This window comes from Eulemur rufifrons, chromosome 30 (assembly GCF_041146395.1).
Source record: "Eulemur rufifrons isolate Redbay chromosome 30, OSU_ERuf_1, whole genome shotgun sequence".
NCBI lineage: Eukaryota > Metazoa > Chordata > Mammalia > Primates > Lemuridae > Eulemur > Eulemur rufifrons.
The window spans coordinates 132257430-132284745 of record NC_091012.1 but is presented as its reverse complement, the minus strand read 5'-3'; the positions used below and the strand labels follow the sequence as shown (position 1 = coordinate 132284745).

The following is a 27316-nucleotide window of genomic DNA, read 5'->3' as shown; positions in this document are numbered from 1 at the left end:
CCATTCCCACCCGCTCCCTCTAGGTAAATGTCATCTCCCTTCAAAACTCAACTCAAACATCAGAAAGCTCTCTCTGAATACCCAGTTGGACTATGTTAAGAAAACTTTATCTTTCCCTGCACTGTTATTATCTTATTTATGGATTGGTCCTTCTCTGCCTCTCGACTGTAAAGTCCTCAGGGGCAGATGATACACCTTTACAGTCCCAGGAGTTAGGTTCCCTTTTGGAGCCCAGACGGGTGAGAATGGCAGGGGGCGGAGTCCAGAGCTTTGCCTGAGGCGCTGATAGGTGGAGCCGCGGAAGGAGGCGGAGCCCAGAGAAGTTGGAAGGGCAGCAAGGCGCGCAGCTGTGTGTCATTAGCCTTCCTGTGGACGAGAAAAGGGGGAGAAGTGTGACTTTAACCTCCCAGCCACAAGACGTCCCAGTATGGCGTGGAGAGAGATAGTGATAAAGCACTGGGGAAGCGCTGAGGCGAGAAGTATTACTTTCAGGGCAGGGTAAGAGCCACCAAAGGATTTTTCAGGAAGGAGACATTTGTTTGAGCATGGCTTTGCAAGACTAACTTGTCAAAGGGAACCTCCCGCCTTGTGTTTTTGGTATGGCTCAGGTGGGGCTCGCGGGACACTTGCGCCTGCGCGCGCCCGCCCTTTCCGGCCGGATCCTGGGGGGAGGAGAGGAGAGGAGAGGGGAGGGGAGGGGAAAGGGAGGGCAGGGGTGCGGGGGGGGTAAGCGCCGCTGAGATGGCGGCGCCGGAGAGGGTGGTGTTTCGTGAGAAACTGAGGTAAGCTCCGCTGAGGGAGATGGGCAGGCGAGAAGAGGGGACGGAGCGGGCCGATCCTGGGCATGCAGGATGTGCAGGCAGGAAGGGAAGGGAAAAGGAAACCTGGGCCAAGCGCATGAGCCACCGCGGCAGCTCGAGCCCTTCCCAGTGCGCGCCCACAGACTGTCACCGGCGGCTGTGGGCTAAGGGAGGCGAGGAGAGGAACAGGTGGCCGGCGAAGAATACCTGCCGTTGGGACGTGGAAAGATGAGGCCATGGTAGATGCATGTTTTGTATTTAAGACAAGGGAAGCAAGGTATCTCTCCTGAGCACTTGAGCGATTTCCTGTCACTGGGCGCTGAGGAGAGGGGACCTCGGGCAGCGCTGCAGGTGGAGCCGCTGACGCCGGTGTGTCTATGTCTTAATCTTCCAGCCACAAAAAGTACCGGGCCGCCCTGAAGAAGGAGAAACGAAAGAAACGTCGACAGGAACTCGCTCGACTGAGAGACGCAGGTAATGGATTACTCATCCTGTTTTCTGTGTACGAAATTGCTCCCTCCACTCCCGCGCTAACGTGAGGCCCCAGTGTCAGGAAGAAGTTAAGTACTGTATGGGGTGACATGCTGTGGCTACTGCCTCCCGAGTAAAGTTATGTCAGATCGATGTCAGAAACAATGTTAAATGTTGCAAAAGAAGTAAAAAGCAGTCTTGAATAATTGGAACCCTTCTGCCAGATTAACTAATGTCAGTTTGTTTTCTGGCATTACTACTTCTACATCTTCTTTCTCGTCGTCTGGCACTGGTTCTAAAGCACATATTTCCATCAAGTTGTCTTCTGTTAATTCCTCTGGTGTGGTGTCTGTTAGCTCTTTATTTATTTATTTATTTATTTTTGAGACAGAGTCTCACTTTGTTGCCCAGGCTAGAGTGAGTGCCATGGCGTCAGCCTAGCTCACAGCAACCTCAAACTCCTGAGCTCAAGGGATCCTCCTGTCTCAGCCTCCCAAGTAGTTGGGACTACAGGCATGCACCACCATGCCCGGCTAATTTTTTCTGTATATATATTTTTAGCTGTCCATATAATTTCTTTCTATTTTTAGTAGAGATGGGGTCTCGCTCTTGCTCAGGCTGGTCTCGAACTCCTGAGCTCAAACGATCCGCCCACCTCGGCCTCCCAGAGTGCTAGGATTACAGGCGTGAGCCACCGCGCCCGGCCTGTTAGCTCTTGAATTTTTCCAAGATCCATATGTTGAAACCCTTCACCCCCTACCTTTTTTTGCCATATCTACAATCTTTTTCATGATTTCTTTGACTGGTTCTGTTGTAAACTCTGTGCAGTTATGCACAACATCTGGACACAATTTTCTCCAGCAGGAATTTTGGTGGCTTTCATGGCTTTTTCTGTAACAATGATGACATCCGGACTTTCATGATGCCCTATCAAGGTTCTCTGTGTAATGAGCCTTAAAGGTTCTTATGACCCCTTGATCTAGAGGCTGAATTAGAGATGTTGTGTTTGGGGGCAAATAGACCACTTTGATGCCTTTAGTGTTGAACTCATGGGGTTCTGGGTAGCCAGGGGCATTGTGCAATATCAAAAGAACTTTAAAAGGCAGTCCCTTACTGACAAAGTACTTCCAGACTTCAGGGACAAAGCATCAATGAAATCAATCCAGAAAAAGTGTTTTCATTGTGCAGGCCCTCTTGTTGTACAACCAAAAGACTGGCAGCTGGTGTTTCTTTTCCCTTTAAGGCTTGGGGTTAGCAGCTTTATAGATAAGGGCAGTCCTGATCATAAACCCAACTTCATTTGCACAAAGCAATAGAGTTCGCCTATCCCTTCCTGCCTTAAATCTTGGTGCTCACTTTTCTTTCTTACTACTAAATGTCCTTTGTGGCAAGTTTTTCCAGAATGGGACAATTTTGTCTAGAGACCTGTTCAGGCAGATATCCTTTCTTCTCAGTGATTTTCTTAGTAGCATCTGGGAACTCATCTGCTGCCTCTTCGTCAACAGAAGTTGCTTCTCCTGTTATCTTGACATTTTTTAAGCCAAACCTCTTTCTAAAATTATCAAATAATTCTTTGCTGGCATTAAATTCTCCAGCTTTAGATCCTTCATCTTCCTTTTGTTTTACATTGTCATATAATGATTTCATTTTTTCTTGACTCATAGCAGAGTCTATAGATATGCTTTCTTATACCAATCTTGCACCGACATAAAAGCTACATTTTCAATATGAGATAAAAAGGTACTTTGCAAAGGGTGTAAGGTTTTCACGCTGCAGTAACTTCATAAATTTCCTTTTTTTTTTTTTTAAACAATGGTCCTTACACTGGATTTGTTTATCTTGAAATGGCAGGTACCTGCAGCAGCAGACCTCAATCTATGGTACATATCAAACGATTCAACTTTTTCTTGTAATGCCATGACTTTGCTGCTGCTTCTTCTTTTTTTTTTTTTGAGACAGAGTCTCACTCTGTTGCCCAGGCTAGAGTGAGTGCCGTGGCATCAGCCTCGCTCACAGCAACCTCAAACTCCTGGGCTCAAGCGATCCTCCTGCCTCAGCCTCCCAAGTAGCTGGGACTACAGGCATGTGCCACCATGCCCAGCTAATTTTCTCTCTATATATTTTTAGTTGTCCAGATAATTTCTTTCTATTTTTAGTAGAGACGGGAGTCTCACTCTTGCTCAGGCTGGTCTCGAACTCCTGACCTCGAGCGATCCATCCACCTCAGCCTCCCAGAGTGCTAGGATTACAGGCGTGAGCCACCGCGACCGGCATGACTTTGCTTCTTGTGAGCACTTTCAACATCACTAGTGGGACTTGATATAGGTCCCATGGTGTTATTCAGGGTTTACAGTATCACACTAAATACAGTGCAAAATACTCCAGAGTTCACTTTTTACTGTAATATACAATTTACTGGAAAGGCAAACTGCTCCCATGGAGTTATGTGATATTTTAAGTGCGGATACTCACAACAGTTGAACTCACCACAGTAGCAGCAGGAGGTGGCTATGATACTGTTACAATATGTCTAGTATGTACTATAGTTAATTTTATGGAGTTACAATTTAATACTGCATGTTTACATTTGTTTACATTTCTCTTGACTGTGAATGGCACCATGTGCTGTCTACAAAGTGTAATTAAAATTTTAACTTCTTATAATAGATTTGTGTATATTTGATGGTAGTAAATGATAAAATAGACTATTATCTACATATATTTTGTGCATTCATGACATACCTAAATTTTTCTTAATTTTTTCAATGCTCCTAGGCTGCAAGTTTCATCTGTGAGTGTTTTCAAATTGTCACAAATCTCCAGAAACTTTTCTAATATATTTATTGGAAAAAAATCCACATAGACCCATGTGGTTCAAACTGTGTTGTTCAGGGGTCAAATGTATTGTATTTGTGAATATCAGCTGTGTCCGTGCCATGTCTAATCTATGGCATAACTCTAAGTCAGGCATATCCTCTGTTCTAGGTTTATGGCCCTTTATGTATATTAGATCATTTAATTATCTGAGTAATTAGATATTATTTTATATGACTTTGAACTTATCCCAAATTTTTGCCTATTTTAACTTCAAGTGTTGAAATAATAAAGTTTACTTAGTTAAGAAAAGTAAATTATTATAATTATCTAGGAATAGATGAGCCTTTGGTTAGTGCTATACTCGATATATGTGACAGATACAAATCTTTTTCCTTTAAGCCTGAGATCTTCTATTATATCTCCTTGGGATCACTTCAGCTGTCCCCCATTTCACTTCCATTTTCACTGCTTTTTTTCCCCTCAAATTTAAATTTTGAATAGGATATAATATAAATTTCTAGTCTATTAAAAGTTATTTTATCATGTTTTTATTTTAAAAATGTTCCAATCTACATGATGTTGGAAAAAATAGTACTATAAGTCCAGGCATGGTGGCTCACACCTGTAATCCTAGCATTTTGGGAGGCTGAGGCAGGAGAATCGCTTGAGGCCAGCCTGGACAACATAGCAAGACCCCATCTCTACAAAAAAGTTGAAAAATTATCTTGTGTAGCAGGCCATCACAGAAAAAAAAAAAAAAAAAGAAAAATTATCCGGGTATGGTGGTGTGTGCCTGTGTGCCTGTAGTCCCAGTTACTTGGGAGGCTGAGGTGGGAGGATTGCTTGAATTTAGGAGTTTGAGGTCACAATGAGTTATGATGAGCCACTATACTCTAGCCCAGGCAACAGAGCAAAACCCTGTCTCCAAAAAAAAAAAAAGTACAATAAATATCCATGAACCCTTCAGCTAGATTTGTAGATTTGCCAGTTGCCAACATTTGACCTTACTTTCTTTCTCTCTCTTTATATAGAAAGATACATACATACAAAATTTTTTCTGAACCCTTTGCACATCAGTTGCAGATATCAATCATAGCACCTCACCCCTAAATCCTTCAGCCTGTGACTCCTAAGAATGAGGAAGTTCTCCCATAGAACCACAATACCAAACTTGCACCTGAGTAAACAAATAGTAATTCAATGGTATGGTATACAGGCTGTATTTAAACTTCCCCAAACCAGGATTGATTGTTTTAAAAAGCTCAAGCCAGTTATCTTGTGGAATCCCCTGCATTCTGGATTAGTCTATCATCTCATGATTAGCTTCAGATGACACTTTCTATGAAAAAAGATTACAGAGTGGATGTTGTAAATTTCTTAATTACGTATATCAGGAGACCTATCCTATCAGGTTGTTCCACTCCTAATGATGCTAAGTGTGGTTAAAGTGTTACTCATTAGGTTATTCCATTGTAAAGGTACATTTTTCCCCATTTGTAATTAGTCCTCATCTGTGGAGTGATATTTTGAAATAATGTAAATGTCCTCTTTCCAACATGCTTTCATCCAGTGTTTTTAACATTTTTGTCTAAGTTTTTACAGTGAGGGGTTACAAAAGTGATGATTTTTCTACAGTAAGTGTTTCTACATTTTTAAGTTACCATGCTTCTGTAAAGATAGATGTTCCTTCCCACACCTCCACCACCTTTTTGTGTGTCTTTGAAACCATTGATTAATTTTTTAGTTTAATGTGTTGTCCACTACCATTATTGTACTTTTTGATGCTTGCATTGTACCAAATAAGGTTGGTTAGAGCTCTTAATATTAGAAAGTTTTAGAAATGGGTTTTTAACCATAATAGTAAAGATTAAAGACTGTATGTATTTTTTTCCTGAATTTTTGACCAAGGATTTGCAATACTCAGATAGTTTAATAACCATCTTAATTTCCTCAGTACTCTCACAGAAGGAGGAGGAGGAGGATGCTTTCATTGAAGAACAACAACTGGAAGAAGAGAAATTATTGGAGAGCGAGAGGTCAGGCTAATTGAGACACTTAAAGTGAATAAAGTTATTTTGGAATATTATCAACCTTTACTAACTAGTATGGGTTTTCTGTATAAAATCTTGTAAAAAATAGGTCTTATAAAATAACCTGTGTAAACTATTTAAATCCCTAGCTGATGGGCTAAAACTAGGTGTTATCATTTTTTTAATGGAAATATTCTTCACTGGTTTTGCTAATTTGTAAACATTTTTGAAATAGAAATACCCAAATAATTAACAAGTGTAAAAATCAAAAGGGCTGTAATAAATGCAACACACCCAAAGATAGCCACTCCTAAGAAAGAAAGAAAGAAAGAAAGAAAGAAAGAAAGAAAGAAAGAAAGAAAGAAAGAGTAAATGTACATGTGTATTTCTATAATGGGATGATATTTATACATATGTTTCTATGAATTGCTTTCTTGCTAAATATACAGTGCATATATCTCACTGTTGATGCTGAGATCTAATTCAACCATTTTAATGGCAGTACGGTATCCACTGTATGGATCTAGCATAACTTATTCTTTATTCATAATTCATTCATTCATAATTTATTCTCTACTGATGGACTTTTGGGTTATAATGGTTTTTTAGTTTTATATAAGAAGTTGCAGTGAGCATCCATGCTTACATATCCTTGGTAATTGTCCTATTATTTCCTTAGGAAAATGACTAGAAATAAAATTGGTGGGATCAAAGGATAAGTCCATGTAAAATGTTGATGGCCATGTAGAAAGGGCATCCCAGTTTGCAGTTTGCAGCCCTTATGGCAGTGAATAAAAGTGCCTCTCCCTGTACCTTCACTCACACTAGGCATTATCAAATTTTGAAACTCACATAGTGAAAAGCTATATTTCATTGTTTCAAACATACCTTTCTGAACTAGTAAGGTTGAGTATCTTTTTATGTGTTTTATTACCTATTTATAGATTGCTTAAGTCTTATATCTTTCTCTTTTTGGATACATGTTTTTTAATTTGTTTTGTAAGCAATTTTATTACTTGATTAAGGGTGTTAATTCTTTATCTGTCATATATGTGATGCATATTTTTCTTATTTGTCATTCATCCTAACTTGGCTTACAGCATTATTTACTGTGATTTGATTTTCATGATATCTTTTTTCATGATATCTGGCCTTGGTGTCTGACTGAAAAGGTCTCCCCTATCCCAAGATGATGAAAATATTCTGCTGTTTTTTCTGTTAATATTTTTTCAGGGGGTAGTTTGTTTGTTTGTTTGTTTCTTTCTTTCTTTCTTTTTTTAATGTGGCATATACCAATGTGAATATATTTAATGCCACTCAACTATACACTTAAAAATGGTAAAACTGGTAAATTTTATGCTATGTCTATTTTACCATAATTAAACAAAATTTTTAAAAAAGGAGAAAAAAACTTTATAGACATTCTCTAGCTATTTAGTATATTCACTGGAAATGTTGCTTCTTTTCTTGTAATTGATTCTTATTATCTACCTAAGCACATAAATAGGTAGAATTATCAAAATGCCAAAAAAATTAAAAGAGCAGTAGTGATTGAGAATATGGAATTGGATTCAGCTAGACCTGAGTTCCAGACCTGGCCCTGCTACTTACTAGCTGTGTTCAAGTTTCTTAATCTCTCTAAGCTTCAATTTCCTTGTCTTTAAAGTGGAAGTAAAATCAAACATAGTGTCTACCTCATAGAATTATGGAGATTAAATGAGGTGGTACATGTATAGTGCTTAAAACAGTGTCAGCAGATAGGTGCTGTAATAACTCTATTATAGATTTCTTTAAGGATGCAGATGATATATATGGTATGAAATAGGGAAGTAATTTTTGTTTTCCCATTGTTTTAAATCACATACATGTATCTGTGTATTTTTATCTTTCTTTTATATTACTATGAGTTGCATACTGCTTTATTAAAAAAAAGGAAAATTACTTATGTGAAAATACTGTATGGCTTTATGTCCTATTTTAAAACACATGTATGGTACATTCAAGTTATTAACTTATAAAGTTCATAGCATTTTACTTTTTTGTGGTCTTAAATTATATACCATTTGGTTCAGTTATATACAATTAATATGTTCCTCAAATGATTTGTAAGTCAGAGTTCTGAACACTGAAACATCTATATAGTACCCTCAAACATGCATAGGAACATTGACATATATAATACATCAGCCTCTACCATGTCTAAAAGATGTGTTCCTGGAATCTGGAGTTGGAAATGTAATATATTTTCTCGTAGAATATTTAAAATTGTGGTTAGGTCCCCAACTCCTAATGTTGCTGAAGTAATATAGAATAATTTCTCATATTTCATTTTCCTTTTATAAATTCAGTGGAAAAAAATGAAATCTAGGTTCTAAGCACTTGATTGGCAAATGAACTTGGGAAATCTGACCCCCCTTTAAATTAGAAACTTGTTATGTTGGATGTCTGAGGCACTTGCCACTTTAAGGTAACATCACTCTTTATAATTAGTCAATTTAAAGAATAGACTAGATGCTTGCTAATTTATTTTTATAACTTTATCTTTTCTTAAACCCTATAGCTTTCTTCTCTCCTCTGGAGTGTTCAGAATTTTTTTTTTTTTTTTTTTTTTTTTTGAGACAGAGTCTCACTTTGTTGCCCAGGCTAGAGTGAGTGCCGTGGCGTCAGCCTCGCTCACAGCAACCTCAAACTCCTGGGCTCAAGCGATCCTCCTGCCTCAGCCTCCCGAGTAGCTGGGACTACAGGCATGCGCCACTATGCCCGGCTAATTTTTCTATATATATATTTTTAGTTGTCCATATAATTTCTTTCTATTTTTAGTAGAGACGGGGTCTCGCTCTTGCTCAGGCTGGTCTCGAACTCCTGACCTTGAGCGATCCACCCGCCTCGGCCTCCCGGAGTGCTAGGATTACAGGCGTGAGCCACCACGCCCGGCCAGAATTTTTTTTTTAAACTCTATAGCTTCCTTTATTTTAAAGACATAATCTCAATGTAGCTTTATTTTCCATCATTCAGCAGTTTAGGTGTTTAGAGGCAACTGTGTGGAGTAGTACTCCAAAGGTTTATGGCAGAAGATGCTGGGTTTTCAGAGTGTGACTGTCATGGAATTGCCACTTCTAAATGCATAGAATAGGAAGGGTAATGCTTTCTGAGTGTGAAAAGCTAGATGTTGCTTTGAAACTTGCTACCCACTTTATCGGCACCCAAAATCACTGTGATCAGCCTAAAGGGAATGTCATAGTGTCCTTTTTTTTTTTTTTGTAAAAGATGTCACAGCCATACACACCTATGAAATGTAAAAGTAGGGATTTTAAGTTATTACCATTTAGGAAGATAGTTGCTAACACTTAGTGCTTTTCTAGAAGCTCTACTCTTCTCATTCTCTTACCCACACTTGACTGCTTTATCCTTCATGGTATTTTAATGAGTCCCAAAACATGTCATTTTGCTACCATATGTGTATGTATGTATTTGTAAATTAATGCCCATTCCTTTTAATTGATTGTGTCATTATATTCATAGGCAAAAGTTGCATGAGGAGTGGTTGCTGAGGGAGCAGAAGGCACAAGAAGAATTCAGAATAAAGAAGGAAAAGGAAGAGGCAGCTAAGAAACGGCAGGAAGAGCAAGAGGTATAGTATTAATCACATAACCAGTGAACCAATTAATTAGTTAACCGAAATAACCCTCGTTAAGAGTTCCTTATCTGGAACTTAAAAAAAACTGTTATTCATTTTACCAAGGTTTTTAAAGTTTTTTTAATTATTTGCCCTGTATATTAAATATTTTTAAAAAGTGAGTCCTAAAAAAAAATGACCTTTCCTTCTCTGTTTTTTTCCTTTATAGAGAAAGTTAAAGGAAGAATGGGAAGAACAGCAGAGAAAAGAGAGAGAAGAGGAGGAGCAGAAACTACAGGAGAAGAAAGAAAGAGAGGTGATTCCTGCTGTGGGAGGATAGACGCACCGCATATCCTCTGAGTGTGCACATGTGCTGTGTGATGTGATTGAAGAATAAGCTCTAGTCATGTCTGGGTTTGGGTTTGCTTTCCTTTTTTGTTGTTGCTTCATTTGTTTGTTTGAAAACAGTCATATTTTCAGTCTAGATGTACCCTGGAGTTGCCTTATCATGCTCTTCTTTGGGTCTGTGCAGAAGCATATTCCTTAAATTAAGGTTTTCTTCAACTTCACCCAGTTTACCTTTTATACCAGGGATTGGCAAACTTTGTCTAGAAAGTGCCAGATAATATTTTTATGCTTTGTGGTTTGTCTGGTCTCTGTGGCAAACATCTATCTCTGCCAGTATACCCTGAAAGCAGCCATAGATGATATGTAAATGAATGGTGGTGGCCGTGTACCAATAAAACTTTATTTACAAAACAGGCAGCTGGCCCTTGCTTTACACTCTCTACTACTCTATAGCAAGTGATGTTTTTCTGAGGTTCTGCTGTATGTGGGTTGACTTCTTTAGAAAATAATATTTTGTTTGGTTTCTACATTTATTTAGTTCATAAGAGATCTAACTGCTTGTGATATGTCAGCAAGAATTAGTGGATTTAAAGAAATCAGGTACTTAATATTGAGGAATTAGGAAATACTTTTTGTTGTTTTTATTAAATCTCGACTTCCTTTCCAACTTGAGCTATAAAGGCAATTGTAGCTAACACAGTTGCTCACTAAGAAAAAAAATTTATAAGGTATATGTTTATATCTTCTCTGTCTTCCGGGATTCTTTTTAAAAGATTGCTTTGATATATTTTGCTGCTATTCCTTAACAGTATATTAATTTCAAAGATATCACCTCTCATCTTTCCTTGACTGATTCATCAGGATGTATCTTTTCTATAATATTGCTAAATTTTATTAGCACAAAATTGAGTAGTTAATTACTTATAATGGGGAAGAATGCATGTGTTTACATCCTAGTCATGATGGGGTAGAAGCAGCCTCCACAACCTTTGTTTTCTGTGTCTCAGGCCATCAGTAAGTTTCAATGCCAATTCTAGACACCCTTATTTAAGCACTGCTTTCCAAATGAGGCAAGATCACACTAGCTTTTTAGGGGACAGAAAAATTGTTTGGAGCTTGTCATTTTTATAGAGAGGAATCCAGTCCCATTCTAACAATAGAATGTTCTTCAACTGAGGTCTTTTAGGAATCAGGTAAAAGGTAAGGCTTCTATTTATTTATTTATTTATTTATATTTTTTTGAGACAGAGTCTCATTCTGTTGCTGGGGCTAGAGTGCTGTGGCATCTGCCTAGCTCTCAGCAACCTCAAACTCCTGGGCTCAAGCAATCCTCCTGCCTCAGCCTCCTGAGTAGCTGGGGCTAATTTTTCTATCTATATATATATATATATATATATTTAGCTGTCCATATAATTTCTTTCTATTTTTAGTAGAGACGGGGTCTTGCTCTTGCTCGGGCTGGTCTTGAACTCCTGAGCTCAAACAATCCACCCGCCTCAGCCTCCCAGAGTGCTAGGATTACAGGCGTGAGCCACCGGGCCCAGCCTAAGGCTTGTTTTTAAATACTTTTTCTTCAAAAGAAGTCTGGTGAGATATTAAGGAGAAGTGGGTAAAATGAAAGAGAGTCTAAGCATATATAAAGGAATATGTGTTTCTGCTGTGTGCTAGACACTTCTATAGTGGACAGAGATAGAACAGTGAAAAACACAGTCCCTGTTCTCATTGAGTTATCTTTTTAGATAGGAGTGTCAGACCATAAACAAAAACAGATCATTTTAAATGTTATAAGATAATATTAAGTGCTATAAAGAAATAAAGGAGATAATGATGTAATAGAGTAATGGGGATAGAGAAGTACTTCTTTCAATTTCCCAGTCAAGGAAATCTCTGAGGAGTTGATATTTGAGCTGACACCTGAGTACAGAGCTCTCAGGGAGAAGAGGCCTGAAGCCTGGAGGCTAAAAGAAGGCCAGAGTGCCTGAAACCTAGAGACCGAAGGAGAGGGACAGGGGAGGAGGTCGGGAGGATAGACAGTGTCAGATCATACAGGGCCTCCTGGACTTGAAGGAGGAGTTTGGATTTTATGTTGCATGTAATGGAAAGCCACTGAAGGGTATTTAAGCAAGCAGTGACCTCATCTTATTTATATCTTTACCTTTTTTTTTTTTTTTTTTGAGACAAGGTCTCACTCTGTTGCCCGGGCTAGAGTGCAGTGGCATCATCATAGCTCACTGCAACCTCAAACTCTTGGGCTCAAACAATCCTCCAGCCTCAGCCTCCTGAGTAGCTGGAACTACAGGCACATGCCACCATGCCTGGCTAATTTTTCTATTTTTTTGTAGAGACGGGGTCTCACTATTATTGCTCAGGCTGGTCTCCTGCCCTTAGCAATCCTCTCGCCTTGGCCTCCCAAAATACTAGGATTACAGTCGTGAGCCACCACACCCCCCTATATCTTTACCTGTAACAGATCACTCTAACTTTCCTATAGCAGTGGTCCCCAGCCTTTTGGCACCAGGGACCGGTTTCATGGAAGACAATTTTTCCTCGGATGGGGGGTGGGGTGGGGAGATGGTGAGCTATGGGGAGCGGACTGGTACCGGCCGACCGTCCTGGGGCTTGGGGATCGCAGCTATATAGAATGGGGGATAGGGAGCAGTGACCAAGGAGGCCAGAGTGGAAATACGGTGACCAGTTAGAAGGCTGCTGTTCCAGGCAGGAGATGATGGTGGTTTGGATGAGGGTAGTGCTTAAGAAAGATAAGTCACACATTTGGAGTATGTTGAGCAGAGTCAGTGGGACTCTAGCTAGTAGATTGAATGGGAGGGAGGGAAAGGAAAGGGAGGGGAATTCAAGTCATACTTTCAGGTTTTTAGTTCCAACAGGTGGACAAATGGCAGCACTATTTATTGAGAGGGGTGTTTAGAAGGGTGGGGGTGGGGGAGGGGTTTGAGCACATTAAATTACTGAGGATTCTACGTGACAAGGTGGAGTTATCAAACAGCTAGACATATGAGTCTTATGTGATGCTTTAAGGGGCTGAGGAAGAGAAGTCTGTGGTACACAATTTAAAACTTGTTCAAATGCCAGTAAAGTACAAATTTACTGGGATATTGCAGAACTTCCTTTGACTTATTAAAAAGTTTGAAATTTCTCCTAAGTGCTAATTACAACTGGTCATGTCATATTTAGCTTCTGTTAAATGTTTATGTTTCAGCTAGCATTGTGTTTTATATTCATGAACACCTTCTCTTAAAAACTAGAATATGGTATATATATGCTCAAATATACTAAATATTACTGTTAATGAAATTATTATGACTATTTGAAGTATTCTGCAATGTGATTTATTAAATTTTCTATTTGAATAGAAAGTCTCAGCTATATATCCTTTGAAAGCTTTTCAGAAGATCTATACTTAGAAAGAAAATAAGAACCTGAAGTACGCACGCATGTGTGTTTTAATTGTTACACGTGAGATTCTTAGCCAGAGAAACCAGATGTGACTTACCTGACTTCTAGGTTTTCATTAGTCCTATGTTTACACCATTTGTAGGAAGCTGTGCAGAAGATGCTGGATCAGGCTGAAAATGAGGTATTTTCAAAACCTTTCATTAAGAATTTGAGACCAAGTATTGTTTCATTAGAAACAATAGTTCCAGTGATGTCAGTTTTGCGGTAAGCTATTTAGATCACATCTGGATATCTGGAATCACCTTTGTAGCTCTTTTTTTTTTTTTTTTTTTTTTTTGAGACAGTCTCACTCTGTCACCCAGGCTAGAGTGCAGTGGCATCATCATAGCTCACTGCAGCCTCCAGCTCCTGGGCTCAAACAATCCTCCTGTCTCAGCCTCCCGAGTAGCTGGGACTACAGGCGAGTGCCACCATGTCCGGCTAATTTTTCTATTTTTGGTAGAGATGGAGTCTCGCTCTTGCTCAAGCTGGTCTCGAACTCCTGACCTCAAGTGATCCTTCTGCCTCGGCCTTCCAGAGTGCTAGGATTACAGGCATGAACCACCACACCCAGCCCATGGCTCTACTATTTACACAACAACAACAACAAAAGTTTATTGATGAACAAAAACAAATGGTGTGGAGTCACCCTCGTGGACTGTACTTGTTTAGAGTCCTTACAGTGTGTGTAACCAACACCACATGGATGGTTTACCTTGATTCAGAGTAACTTCTATTTCTGTCTGTGATGGTTCTCTAATAAGTCCTTGGACCCTTTTCAGAATGGCTGGAGACCTTGGTGACTGCCCTGATAGCAGCAGTGATGCCAAATAAAGGAAAGTGACTGGGAGCCAAGAGGGAAATAGAGCTCATCCCAGCATAATTGTTTGTGAAGTTTTTATTGGCTACTGTAATATATTGTAAATGTTTGTGTTCTTAAATGAAACAGTTTTCATTTTGAGGAGGAGATTGTGATACATTTTGAAACATTTAGTCTTTCATGGGTTTTTACACTGCCAGTAAAGGTATGGTTATTTTCAACAGTTGGAAAATGGTGCTACATGGCAAAACCCAGAACCACCCTTGGATTTAAGAATAATGGAGAAGGATCGAGCTAATTGTCCGTTCTACAGTAAAACAGGAGCTTGCAGATTTGGAGATAGGTAACTGACTTTGTTTTATCATGTCAGAATGAAGTGATTCAAAATGTTGAAGTCTTTGAGTTCTACTTTTGGGAGAGGCCCGGGCTTCAATTTAGAATGTTTGTCATCAGGTGTCTGCTGTGTTCTTGCTGCTACTCTGTTTCCCCAGCTGGTCTTCCTCTGCTTCTACCATTCTTGTTTCCTCCATCCTTGTCCCCTGGGTAGGCTTAGCCTAGTTCTCTTCCTGTGCATTCCACAGCTTTAGGGAAGACCTTTTGCTTGTGGCTTTGTCTTGTGCTCGTATTAGTCCACAGTGGCTAACTGGGATGGGGAAGTAATATATTTGAAGAGATTGGAGCAGCCTGACTTTATTTTTTGAATCACAAACACTGTGCCCCAAACAGGCTTTTAAAATGTGGCATGTGTAAAGGGATATCTGTGAAAGACAGGATCCCAGTGAGTAGAGGAAAAGCATTTTAATTCCCATTATCAGTGTGTGTAGACTCAGGAACACACCCCTGGGTTCAAAATCTGCCTTCAGTGGCTATCACTTTGGGAAAGTTACTTGCGCTGTGTGTGTCTTAATTCCCTCATGTGTGAAATGGGATTAAACACAGTCTCACCTTTCTGAGGGGGCTATGAGGCTGAAGTGAGCCAATGCCTGGGAAGCCTGTAACGGGGCCAGGTGCACAGTGAATGCTATCTGGTTTGCTGGTGTTTTCATTATCGTTATTGTCGCCATTATTCTCTGAGACACTCTTGTCCCCTGCCTCTTTTGGATCAATGTTTTTGAAACAGGACATTCATGTGGAAACCTAGTGTTGATCCCTTTAGTCATTTAGCAAACATTTGAACACCTACTACATACCAGATAATGGTGATTTTTATAATTTGGCTTGTTTATGAATGAACAACTTAAAGTTGGTAAATAATTCCTAATGGCGAATGAATCCATCTGAGGCAAAAGCTAATTATCACTGTATATTCTGCAGAAGAGAAGATCTAATCATAATCTTAACGTGCTATTTATCCTAAAAAGGGATATGAGTAGGAAAATTCATATGTATTTAATGAGAAACCATATGTCTTTCAGGTTTATTTTATTCATAAAATATCCATGCTGTGAGTTTTTTTCTTTATTTGAAAATATAGACTTTTCTCTCTTTCTCTTCTTTTTCTTTTTTAATTTAAGCCTTCTCACCATTTTTTATTTTTTAAGAACAGTGGTTCTCAACCCTGGATGCACATTAGAATCATCTAGAAAGGTTTAAAAAAATTATGTCCCACCTCAAATTGAATAAATCAAAATCATGGGGACTTGGGTAGTCTTAGTTTTGAAATGTCCTCAGGTGTTTCTAATGTGCCCCAGTATTGAGAGTCACTATTGTAGAGTATTTATCCTCCTTTTGTATTTCTTAGCTGGGATTGTAGATGCCCAGAGTATCTGTGAAAGGATTCGCAGGATCTGGTAACTAGTAGAAAGCCTCCTCTTGAGGAACTGGGAACTAAGGGAAGAAGGGAGACTTCATTCCCTTTGGTACCTTTAGAAGTGTGTTTCAAATGTATGCTCAGTCTCAGCAAAAAGCAGTAATTAATTGATTGTTGTAAAACACTCACCACCAAAGAAAAATGCACCAGAAACTACCTTTCAGGGACAACTGAGACTCAATATGAGTTCTCATTTGCCTGGATAGTTGAACCAAATTGCATTTAAGGTTTTCCAGCTGCGGGATCCCTCGTGTATGGTGTGTCTCTAACATTTCCTTGAAATTTAAGACTTGTGGTAGCCTGATTCTGGATTCTCCTTCTGTTGGGCATAAGAGAGAGAAGGGGAGATGTCCTAAATGGTTTCAAAAACTTGGTAGATAGGCACTTGCTTGTGGGAAGGGGAGTGGCCCATCAGACTCTCAGACCCCATCTCCAGGAATCATTTCAAGGAAATATAGACAGTGGTCAAAGAAGTTTGTGAACATTTCTTACTGTTTTCATAGGCATATGAAATTTCACCATCACAACTATCGAACTATGAGAGTAGTTTCATCATTCAAGTGATAAGTTGTGACATAAAATACTGTGAAATTAGCAGTTAGGAAATCCAGCACCATCCCTTCAGACAAGTGTGCTGTTCTGTTCTCCTTTTACAGAGAGCCCTGGTGACTTGCTCTAGATGGTACAGCTATTCTGTTGTTAAGGTTTGGCAGGTCATTAGAGAAACACTTCCCTAACCCAAGCATTTCCTCGGTTGTTTATTTTTGTAATTAATACAGAGTTCAATTCTAGAGCCTTTCTGGAATTGGTATTTCTTAGAATCACAGCTTTGAGGAAAGTTCTATTTTTTTCCCCAGAAAGATCATAATTACTGATGGAAGGTAAAACTTATTTGTCTGAGTATCTATTTATACCTCACCTACTTGCAAAAGTGATTTAAAGAATGCTCACAATCTACTGCATTAAGCTAAATAAAATAGAGGAAATTGAAAGCAAGCAAAGGAAGAGAAGGTGAGTTATTGTGAATGTGCAATACTTTTGACTCTAAATTTTAATGTATTCCAAGCAGATAATAAGCTATAGTTCTTACCAAAAAGGAAGAATGAGTGGTATCTCTGGAAAGACAAAAGATTTTCCTGGCACTAGATTCTGAAGGTTTCTCCCATGGAATGTTATATAAGAGCATTTAAATAGGAAGGTGGACAAGAACTTTCATAGATATTTTATAACAGTCACATATGTAATTTTCATGAGAATGTTTCTTATAGTGACCTTCGATAAATGCAATCTAACTTTAGCATGCAATGCAGGGATTCTATGTAGAACAAAGACAGTGGGTACTAGGAGTGCTCCCTTGAGAAGAAAACAAAGAGGAGTAGTCAGTTAGCTGTACCTGAGGGGACATTTGGATACTCACACCGTTTATTGGCCATCCTCAGTCTAAGGTAATGTCTACCAATGTGTTTTTGTAGCAGTCTGCCTTGATTCAAGTATTAGAGTAATGGGCAACTGGTATGCCCTAAATCAGTGGTTCCCAAACACAGCAGATCTTCAGGACCACGTAGGGAGCTGCTTTGAGAATATGGGTCTCCCATCCCTTGAGGTCTGGTCAGATGATTTGGGGCAGGACTGAGAAATCTCCATTTTTCCCAGGTAATTCTGATACCCACACAGCTTTAGACTGATACCCACAGCTTTAGACTGCCTTCCTAAGTGTTACTTCTTTTAGCTGACTTTTCAGTAGTAGCTGTAGGGCTGGCCTTTTGTATACATGCAGATTGTAAGGATGGTCTCCAGGTCAAGTAGGGTCTTTCCCTAGACAGGGACGTGGGCTCTATTCCAAAACTGACAAATACTCATTTGATGCCCTTGGCAACTAGGGCCAAGTTCATTCAGATCTAAGAATCCTGTGAGCAGAATTTTAACCTCAATAAATTAATTCCTCATTTAATTCTGTATGTGCTTCTTATTTGTAAAGTTTTGATTTGCTGCTAATGTTGCCAGCCAGGTTGAATCCTCACTCTATATTCTGTTGGTAGTTGGGAAGATGTAGCTAATTATAAGGTCTCTAACTGAATAATCTAGGAGATCATTTGGAAAATAGAAACTTTTACATTAGTGAACATTGATTGAACATTTTTGAGCTGGCCACGGTGTATCCTGGGCATTCTGTTTGCATGATCTCAGTATGTGCCTGGGTGTATGTTACAGACATAGAAGGTGAGTATGATTAAACATTTAGTCATTTCAGGGCCATGTTTTTTTTCCAACACATGGCCTGTTCTTCAACTTTCTTTCTCCCTAAGTTCTGTGGATTTGTTTTTTTCCTTAAAAATTTTGTCTTACTGATTTTTAACTAGGAACTGACCAGGAAAATTTGTTTATTTGGAACCTCAAACTACATTTTTTTCTCATTTTATTTTAGGAGAAGGAAGTAAATAAGAAAGTAAACTCATATAAAGGATTTTTGAAACATTACCCAGGCACAGCTTGGTCAGATTAGCCTTGGCCCGATTTAAATAATGAAAAGAAAATTGTTCTTCATAATGGTTAGCCACCTTCATTAAATGACAACTGAAGTATATTTATTATGCCCTATAATGAACAGGCACCAGATTGTAGGTTAATGCAGATCTCTTGGGTCCATCTCTTCCCAGCTGCATGGCTTGGGCAAGTGGGCTTCTCTAGGCCTCAGCTTCCTTCTTTGCAAAGTGGGTAAAATACTAGCACCAACTGTCCTAACAGGTTACAAGGATTAGAAAGAAAAAAAATGTAAAAATGACATGAACACTATAAAATGCTGTACATAGCTGAGACTGAAATACTCCATTAACTGGAAATTCTTAAATGACCCTATTCTCTAAGCATTTGAGTTCATTGAAGATTGCACAGAACCAGGATTGCATTGTGACTTCCCGCCTTCCTCTCAGGAGTCCCATGTGTGGCATCTTCGTGCCTTGTCACCACACCCTGTCATGCCAATGGGCCTTCTTTTTTCCCTATGGCTTGACATATATAAAGGCTTCCTGAACTTCATTCAAAGGCAACTGAATGGCATATGAACTTAGAAATCATTCCCAACTTCACATTTTAATGAGAGCCAATATATTGGTGAGTCTTAAAACAGTTTTCTTAAGTGCTGAAACTTGGCATCTGAGTAGGATTTATTATCTTACAGTTAAGTCAAAACAACTGAGTTACTTGAATGTTTATCTCAAAGTTTAGAGCAGACCTTTTATGTGTAATTTTTAACATTGGACTAGTGAATTCAAGTTTTTCTTTCATATGCAGGTGTTCACGTAAACACAATTTCCCAGCATCAAGTCCCACCCTGCTTATTAAAAGCATGTTTACAACATTTGGAATGGAGCAGTGCAGGAGAGACGACTATGACCCCGACGCAAGCCTGGAGTACAGCGAAGAGGAAACCTACCAGCAGTTCCTAGATTTCTATAATGATGTGCTCCCCGAGTTTAAGAATGTGGGGAAAGTGATTCAGTTCAAGGTGGGCATGCATGTAGAGGAGGGGGCTGGTTTGCTTCAGCCTGCAGCACTCAATGGCATGAGAGAGCCAGGCCATAGGCTGTTCACCTGGGTGGTGCCATGCGCGATGGTACGTGCCTGGCCAGGGATTGGGCACTCAGGCACTTGGAAATGTGACTTCCCTCTCTCCCTTTCCACCCCCCACCCCCACCCCATTATTTCCTGAATGCTAGGGTCTAGACTGAAAAGGACCTTTCATTTATTTGACACCTTTGTGTTCCAGCTCTTTTCCATCAAATGAATTCTCTGTAGCAGGTCCTCTGCACATAGCCATCCAACCTTTCACTTAAAAGCTGCATCTCTGCAGGCGTCTCCCCTACAGCTGCAGTGTACACAGTGTGACACAACTCCACTCACTGAGTCTGTTGGTGCACTGTGTCGACAGTGCCTGCTTGCAGTGTTTACCAAGGTGCATGTTCGTTCTAGAGCTGCACAAGAACATAAAGCTAGATTCCTTTTTTTTTAACCTTGTTTTTATTCATTGGATACTTTCAGTACTGAACATCCTACCTTTATTTTTTTAACCTTGTTTTTATTCATTGGATACTTTCAGTACTGAACATCATATGCCAAAAACCACGGTTTGTGATGCACCATACTGGGCTAAAAAAAGCATTAAAATGACAAACAATTTTTTAAAAAACATTCCTTAAGGCGAGAAGGGTAAGGCCAGATGTAATCCCTGCTGCTCCCGGGACCCATTAATTGAATCCTAGCATAGTGAAGCTTTCTACCTTGTCTGTGATTTCATCAGATCTGAACCTGAATGACCTTATGTTAGGGAAGGGAAAATGTCCCATAATTTGGGACAAGACAGGAATAAATCTATATATTTTTTTCTGCTAGTTGGAAATGACAGTGGAGAGTTGGAACACCCAAGGAACAGAGATATTCATGAAATTCAAGGCTATACTTTTAGCAACCAATTTCAAGATTTTTAAAGATGCTTTTTAGATTTCTTTCCCCCCTTAACCTTTTGTTTCTATGGTGTGTGCCTTCCTGTCTTTGCACTACTCAGCACAAGCAATAACCACTAAAGTGGAAATGCTTGGTCACACCCACACAATCCACATTGGCAGCGCTGGCTTGCCAAGGGGGCAGTGTGGTTTGACTAGCCCTGTGCTCTCGAACATGGCACTTGACCTCTTCAGGCTTTTTCCTTATCCCTAAAATGAGGGGACTAGATCACATCAATGGTTTCCCTCACAGGGTCCCTGGATTATACTGCTTCTGTGAAGGGGTAGCAGTAGAGCAGCTTTTAAAACTTCAGACCGGTGAATGGAAATGGCACTGTTACCTGCAACAAGCTGCACCCACTAACCACAAACTAATTTGTTTAGAATTCTATCAGCCAAGCTCATGCTAGTCCCATTGGCAGTTACAAATGGAAAGCTATTTAGTAAATTTTTAGTAGGAAAATTTTTAGAGCATCAAATTCATCATGGAAAATTAATGAGTCTTTGGGAACCACTGGATTAAAGGATCTCTAAGGTCCCGTGCACACTGACACGGACTCCCAAGGCCTTTTACTCTTCTTTCTAAGGATGGTGATACAAACTGTCATTGAGTCTGGATCCTGTCCCTTTTTAGATACCCTAATAAAAATACTCTGGAACAAATTCCTAAAAGTATGGATTCATTTTGAAGATAAAAGCTAAACACGGCCGGGCGCGGTGGCTCACGCCTGTAATCCTAGCACTCTGGGAGGCCGAGGCGGGTGGATCGCTCAAGGTCAGGAGTTCGAGACCAGCCTGAGCAAGAGTGAGACCCCATCTCTACTAAAAATAGAAAGAAATTATATGGACAACTAAAATATATATATACAAAAAATTAGCCGGGCATGGTGGCACATGCCTGTAGTCCCAGCTACTCGGGAGGCTGAGGCAGTAGGATCGCTTAAGTCCAGGAGTTTGAGGTTGCTGTGAGCTAGACTGATGCCACGGCACTCACTCTAGCCTGGACAACAAAGCGAGACTCTGTCTCAAAAAAAAAAAAAAAAAAAAAAAGCTAAACACTAGCATGAATGTTTGAGGACCTTCTTATATACTATCATATGAAAACAAATCAGGTCTGTCATTTTTGTAAGCAAATGATCAAGTAGTCAACTAGTAATAGGAACATTGCATATGAAAATGAGATATTATTCACACCTATTAGGCAAAAAATTATAAATTCCAATAATACCAAGAATAGGTGAGGATGTGTACATTAGAAAAACCACCTCAGAGAGCAGTTCATCAATATCTAGTAAAGTAGAAGGCACACATAACATGGATCAGCATGCTCCTCCTGGTTATGCACACTAGAGAGATCTTTACACCCACAGAAACCTGTTCAAGAATGCTGACCACAGCACTATTTGTGGATGAAAAATTGGAAGCACCTTGGACAGCCATCATTAGAGGAGTGGAAAAATAAATTTGATAATTTGATATATCTAATATACAAAGGTTGAGTCATTAAGTTTATGTGATTACATTTTGAAAAAAAAATGTGGAATACTATTTATATAAAATTTTAAAACATGCAAAGCAATACTGTGTTGCTTATCAATACATATGTGTTTCTTTGTATGTGTATACATAAATATGTGTATACCCATTATACATGATAGACATGCACTTATATGCATGATATATATATGTTTTGGGCATGCATATGATACATGTATATATGCCTATGTGTCTACATTTGCATCTGTAGATCTCTGTATGTATATGTGCGTATGTGTTTGTGTTTGTGTTTGTGTTTGGAATGTGAAGGCTCCACTCAGCATCTGGATAGTGCTCACCGGTGTGATGGAGATGGGCAAAGAATAGGATGGAAGGGCTTCAACTGGGTCTTTAATGTTTTACTTATTTTAAACATTCTCAGCCCAAAATAGAAAATGCTAGTGTTAAATCTGGATAGTATATATACAGGCTGATCGATATTCTCTGTATTTTTATGCATATGTGAAACATTTCATATTTGTGGAAAAAAAAGCAACACTGGATTAACAGAGATGAGATGATTAGGGCCTGCAGCACTGCTATGTGCTGAAGTATGCCTTAAATAGATGCAAGAGTGGGCTAGTATCCCTATTTTGGAATCTTTGATTGGTAACTACTTCTGGGAGTGTTAGTCTGGACAGAGTGCATTTGATAGCTGACTGATTTCTTTTCCTGAGGTTTTTATGACAGCATTCTTCACTGCTCCTTAGGTCAGCTGCAACTTGGAGCCTCACCTGAGGGGTAACGTGTATGTTCAGTACCAGTCGTAAGTATTCTTAACAGGAACGTCCTGTCTTGTCATAGCATGGTGTTTTGTTTCTGTTGACATCTGGAATTTTTCCACTGGATATATAGCTTTCATATGCATGGTATTTTTAAAAATGTAAGTATTAAGAGTTGATGGGCAGGGTGGGGGGAGAAAGTTGATGCAGAAATATAGAAGGGATGTGAAAATAGTACATTTGTATTCCATTCTTTATATACTTACATAGCTTTGAATCTTTTACAGTATGGTTATATTATTACTTACATAATTTTAATAATTAAAATACAAACTGAAAAGTGATAACTAGAGTAGAGAATATAAAAGTATAAATCGAAAGAGCCAGAGATTGATGCCCAAAAATCATCCTAGTGTACCTTTGAGCAGCTAAGAGAGCAGTTACTGAGTTATTTCTGTGTGTTGTACAGTTTGCCTAGACTGCACCATGGCTAATGGGTTAAGTTAACCATTTTACAGAAGAACAGCAGTCCTAGCTGGGAAAGAATAGGCTCTAACAATGGAAGACACTTCTGCATTTTTAGTGGTCCAATCTTTTAGATTAAGAAGCTTTGACTCGAGCCAATTTCCATGTATCAAAACCCCTCAAAGGCTGGGCGCGGTGGCTCACGCCTGTAATCCTAGCACTCTGGGAGACCGAGGCGGGTGGATTGTTTGAGCTCAGGGGTTCGAGACCAGCCTGAGCAAGAGTGAGACCCTGTCTCTACTAAAAATAGAAAGAAATTATATGGACAGCTAAAAATATATATATAGAAAAATTAGCCGGGCATGGTGGCGCATGCCTATAGTCCCAGCTACTCGGAAGGCTGAGGCAGGAGGATCACTTGAGCCCAGGAGTTTGAGGTTTCTGTGAGTGATGCTGACACCACGGCACTCACTCTAGCCCGGGCAACAGAGTGAGACTCTGTCTCAAAATAAAATAAAATAAAATCCTCAAAGAGTTAGCAAAAAGGGTTTCTAAATAAATTGTGAGCGTTGGGAGCTGGAATACTCTAATGAGGACTCCCTAGGTAATACAAAAACAGTGAACTTGGTGGTCTAACAATAAAGTAATAAAAGGGTTAATTGATAATTAGGCTAATCTACATACTAGAAAGTAACTGGAAAGCACATCCTTTGATTTTTGGTTTAAAGGGAAGAAGAATGCCAAGCAGCCCTTTCTCTGTTTAATGGGCGTTGGTATGCAGGACGACAGCTTCAGTGCGAATTCTGCCCAGTGACCCGGTGGAAAATGGCAATTTGTGGTAAGACGATGTGATGATTTTTTCCCCCAATTGTTCCACTGTTTATATAAAGGGATATTCTTCAGGAAAAAACAATCTTTTAAAGGATTGAAGCATAGCTTTTGCCTCACGCAGTAGGTGAGCAGAGATTTTTATATAAAGAACACCACACTTTAGATCTGTAACTGACTTTGTGGGTCATTTTATGGATGAGGTGACTGAGGTCACAACATATCAGTGACAGAGTTGGGGCTAGATTTCCAGTCTTCTGATCCTCAGTCCTGGGCTCTGTGTCTGACGGTTCAGGAAGCCTGAGAAGTTGTGTCTATAGGAAGCCACATTTTTCTTGTCGCAGTTGTGTGGTGTTTTCTATTCCTTGGCTCTCCTCACTTGAGCTGTATTTGTTTCTTTCTTTTTGCCTTTATTCCTAACGAATCTTCTGTCATCATTGCCACCTACATTACCTTACCTATAGCAATTCCCGCCTTACTTGAAAATACAGGGTTTTGTGCGTTGGGGGCTGGCCGTAGGCATGGGATCAGTTACGCATGCGTTCAGTCAGACTGACTCATTGGACGGTGGCAGCCAAATCAGGAAATGATTCAGTCCTGTGTGGAGAGTAGCCAGCGGCTTTGAAGGCTTGGTTATTTTTTGATTTCTACCACTGGGCTTAGCTAAACTGTTGTGGAAGTTCCCCAAGTAAAGAGATGAACCTCTAAATGCCTCAGTGGAACACATACCTTAGCCTTTACTTGTGTTTCTTTGCTCTACGCTCACCTGCTTAAAACCATTTATTAAAAAACATAATTTATAAAGTCTGAATCTTTGGCAGCCTTGTCTTCATGAATGTTGACATTTTAAAAGAAGATTTTAGGATTCCTGCATAGAAAAATCAGAAGAACCATTGTACCTTAAGTTTAAAGGCTTGGGGGATGAGAGAGATGGGATTTTTTTTTTCTCCATAAAAGCAGTTACTTTTGTCAGTTCCTGACAATTCATTGTGATTTCAGTGAGGTGCTTCTGAGTATGGCTTTGACTTCCCCAAAGCAGGAGACTATTCCATGTTTTAAAAAAAAATTACAGCTTTGTTAATTTCCTTAGCAACTAATGAGCATCTTTCCATATTCTTATTATTAGCTATTTGTATATCTTCCTTGGAGAGATGTCTATTCAGATCCTTTGCCCATTTCTTAAGTTATTTGTCTTTTTATGGAGTTGTAAGAGTTCTTGATATATGCTGCATGCAAGAACCTGATCACAAACATGACCTGCCAATATTTTCTCCTATTTTGTGGGTTGTCTTTTCACTTTGTGTCCTTTGAAGCACAAGTTTTAAATTTTGATAAAGTCCAATTTACCTTTTTTGGGTTTTTTTGCTTGTGCTTTTGGTATCACATCTAAGATGCCATTGCTTAGCCCAGTGTCATGACAATTTACTTACATGTTTTCTTCAGAGTTATAGTTTCATCTCATACATTTAGGTCTCTGATCCAGTTTGAGTTAATTTTTGTATATACTGTTTGGTATGGAGGTATTTTACTTTTAACTGTTATACATATTTGGGGAATTTATTGCTTAAAAAGTTTGAAAACCCCAAAAAGATTTCAGAGTTGTTGAATGAGATTTCACGTTTGACAAGAATCTTCCATATTAAAAGCACTTGCTAAATTTAAGGCATTAGGCCAATGTTTATCATCTTATTCACAAAGTATAAAGAAAATCCAAAGGCCGGGCATGGTGGCTCACACCTATAATCCTAGCACTCTGGGAGGCCAAGGTGAGTGGATGGTTTGAGCTCAGGAGTTCGAGACCAGCCTGAGCAAGAGCCAGACCCCGTCTCTACTAAAAATAGAAAGAAATTAGCTGGACAACTAAAAATCTATATAGAAAAAATTAGCTGGGCATGGTGGTGCATGCCTGTAGTCCCAGCTACTCGGGAGGCTGAGGCAGGAGGATCACTTGAGCCCAGGAGTTTGAGGTTGTTGTGAGCTAGGCTGATGCTATGGCACTCTAGCCCGGGCAACAGAGTGAGACTCTGTCTAAAAAAGAAAAAAAAAACAAAAAACAACAAACAAACAAACAACAACAAAAAAAAAAAAAGAAAAGAAAAGAAAATACAGGCTTCTCCAGCTATAATGGGCCTTCTCTTTTGACCAATGGTTCTATCCTGCCACCACCATGTCTCAAAGCACGTGACCACAGGGAACCCAGAGGCTGGCTCTTCAATGTTAATTAGGGGTCCTAAATTGGCAGTCAGTGGGATGGTGGAACCCTAGGAAAGACAACGTGGCCACCATTTGTTCAGTGTCACTCTGCGCCATAATCCAATAAGGGCACGGGATAGTCTGGTTAATTAAAACTTCTGAATTGTTGCCTTTCAGAGTGCCATTTGTTAGAGCATTTTTGAAATTCTGGAAACAAAGCCGTAACATCAATTTATATAAGCCCCTTTTAAATAATACACAGTGGGAAATAGTTCTGGCATATCCAAACATCAGAAATGTACCTTCCGAAAAGGGTAAAGAACCATCTTCAGAGTACACAGTAATAAGTGCTGTTTCATCACTGTGCCATTGCAGGTTTATTTGAGATACAACAGTGTCCAAGAGGAAAACACTGCAACTTTCTTCATGTGTTCAGAAATCCCAATAATGAATTTTGGGAAGCTAATAGAGACAAGTACCTGTCTCCAGATCAGACCAGCTCCTCGTTTGGTAAGAACTTGGAGAGGAGAGAGAGGATGGGCCACCATGACGAACACTACGGCAGGCTGAGGAGGAGGAGAAGCCCCAGTCCAGACCACCCCTACAAGAGAAATGGGGAATCTGAGAGGAAAAGGAGAAGTAGTCACAGGGGGAAGAAATCTCACAAACACACGTCAAAGAGTCGTGAGAGGCACAGTTCACGAAGTAGAGGAAGAAAAAGGGGCCGGAGCCGGGACTGGGACAGCCGGAGCCAGAGCCGCAGGAGCCGCCGGAGCCGGAGCCGAAGCCGGAGCCAGAGCCGGAGCCAGAGCTCATCTAGGTCCAGGAGTCGTGGCAGGAGGAGGTCAGACAGTAGAGACAGAACTACTCAGAGTCCCAAATCCAAATAAACCTGTTTTGTTCTTAAA

The 27316-nt window shown here is 39.7% G+C and overlaps 1 protein-coding gene across 3 annotated transcripts; it reads left to right on the top strand.

Moving 5' to 3' along the window:
- Positions 1-402: 402 nt before the first annotated feature.
- Positions 403-27316, top strand: ZRSR2 (zinc finger CCCH-type, RNA binding motif and serine/arginine rich 2). Of its 3 annotated transcripts, none has more exons than XM_069463082.1 (11): positions 403-498; positions 1195-1274; positions 6043-6124; positions 9641-9749; positions 9964-10050; positions 13639-13677; positions 14580-14698; positions 19457-19670; positions 22911-22966; positions 24116-24225; positions 26784-27316. In XM_069463082.1, the coding sequence occupies exons 1-11, from the start codon at positions 428-430 to the stop codon at positions 27296-27298; spliced, it is 1482 nt and encodes a 493-aa protein (XP_069319183.1). In that variant the 5' UTR covers positions 403-427; the 3' UTR covers positions 27299-27316. The 3 variants fall into 3 exon arrangements, with proteins under 3 accessions (XP_069319183.1, XP_069319185.1, XP_069319184.1); XM_069463083.1 differs by lacking the exon at positions 403-498 and adding an exon at positions 715-782; XM_069463084.1 differs by lacking the exon at positions 13639-13677 and having other exon boundaries at positions 26784-27298.

Coding starts and splice junctions, on each gene's coding strand:
- ZRSR2 (XM_069463082.1), top strand. CDS start 428: ATGGCGTGGAGAGAGATAGTGATAAAGCACTGGGGAAGCGCTGAGGCG. Junction 499..1,194: donor AGTATTACTTTCAGGGCAGG/GTAAGAGCCACC, acceptor TTAATCTTCCAG/CCACAAAAAGTACCGGGCCG. Junction 1,275..6,042: donor CGCTCGACTGAGAGACGCAG/GTAATGGATTAC, acceptor TAATTTCCTCAG/TACTCTCACAGAAGGAGGAG.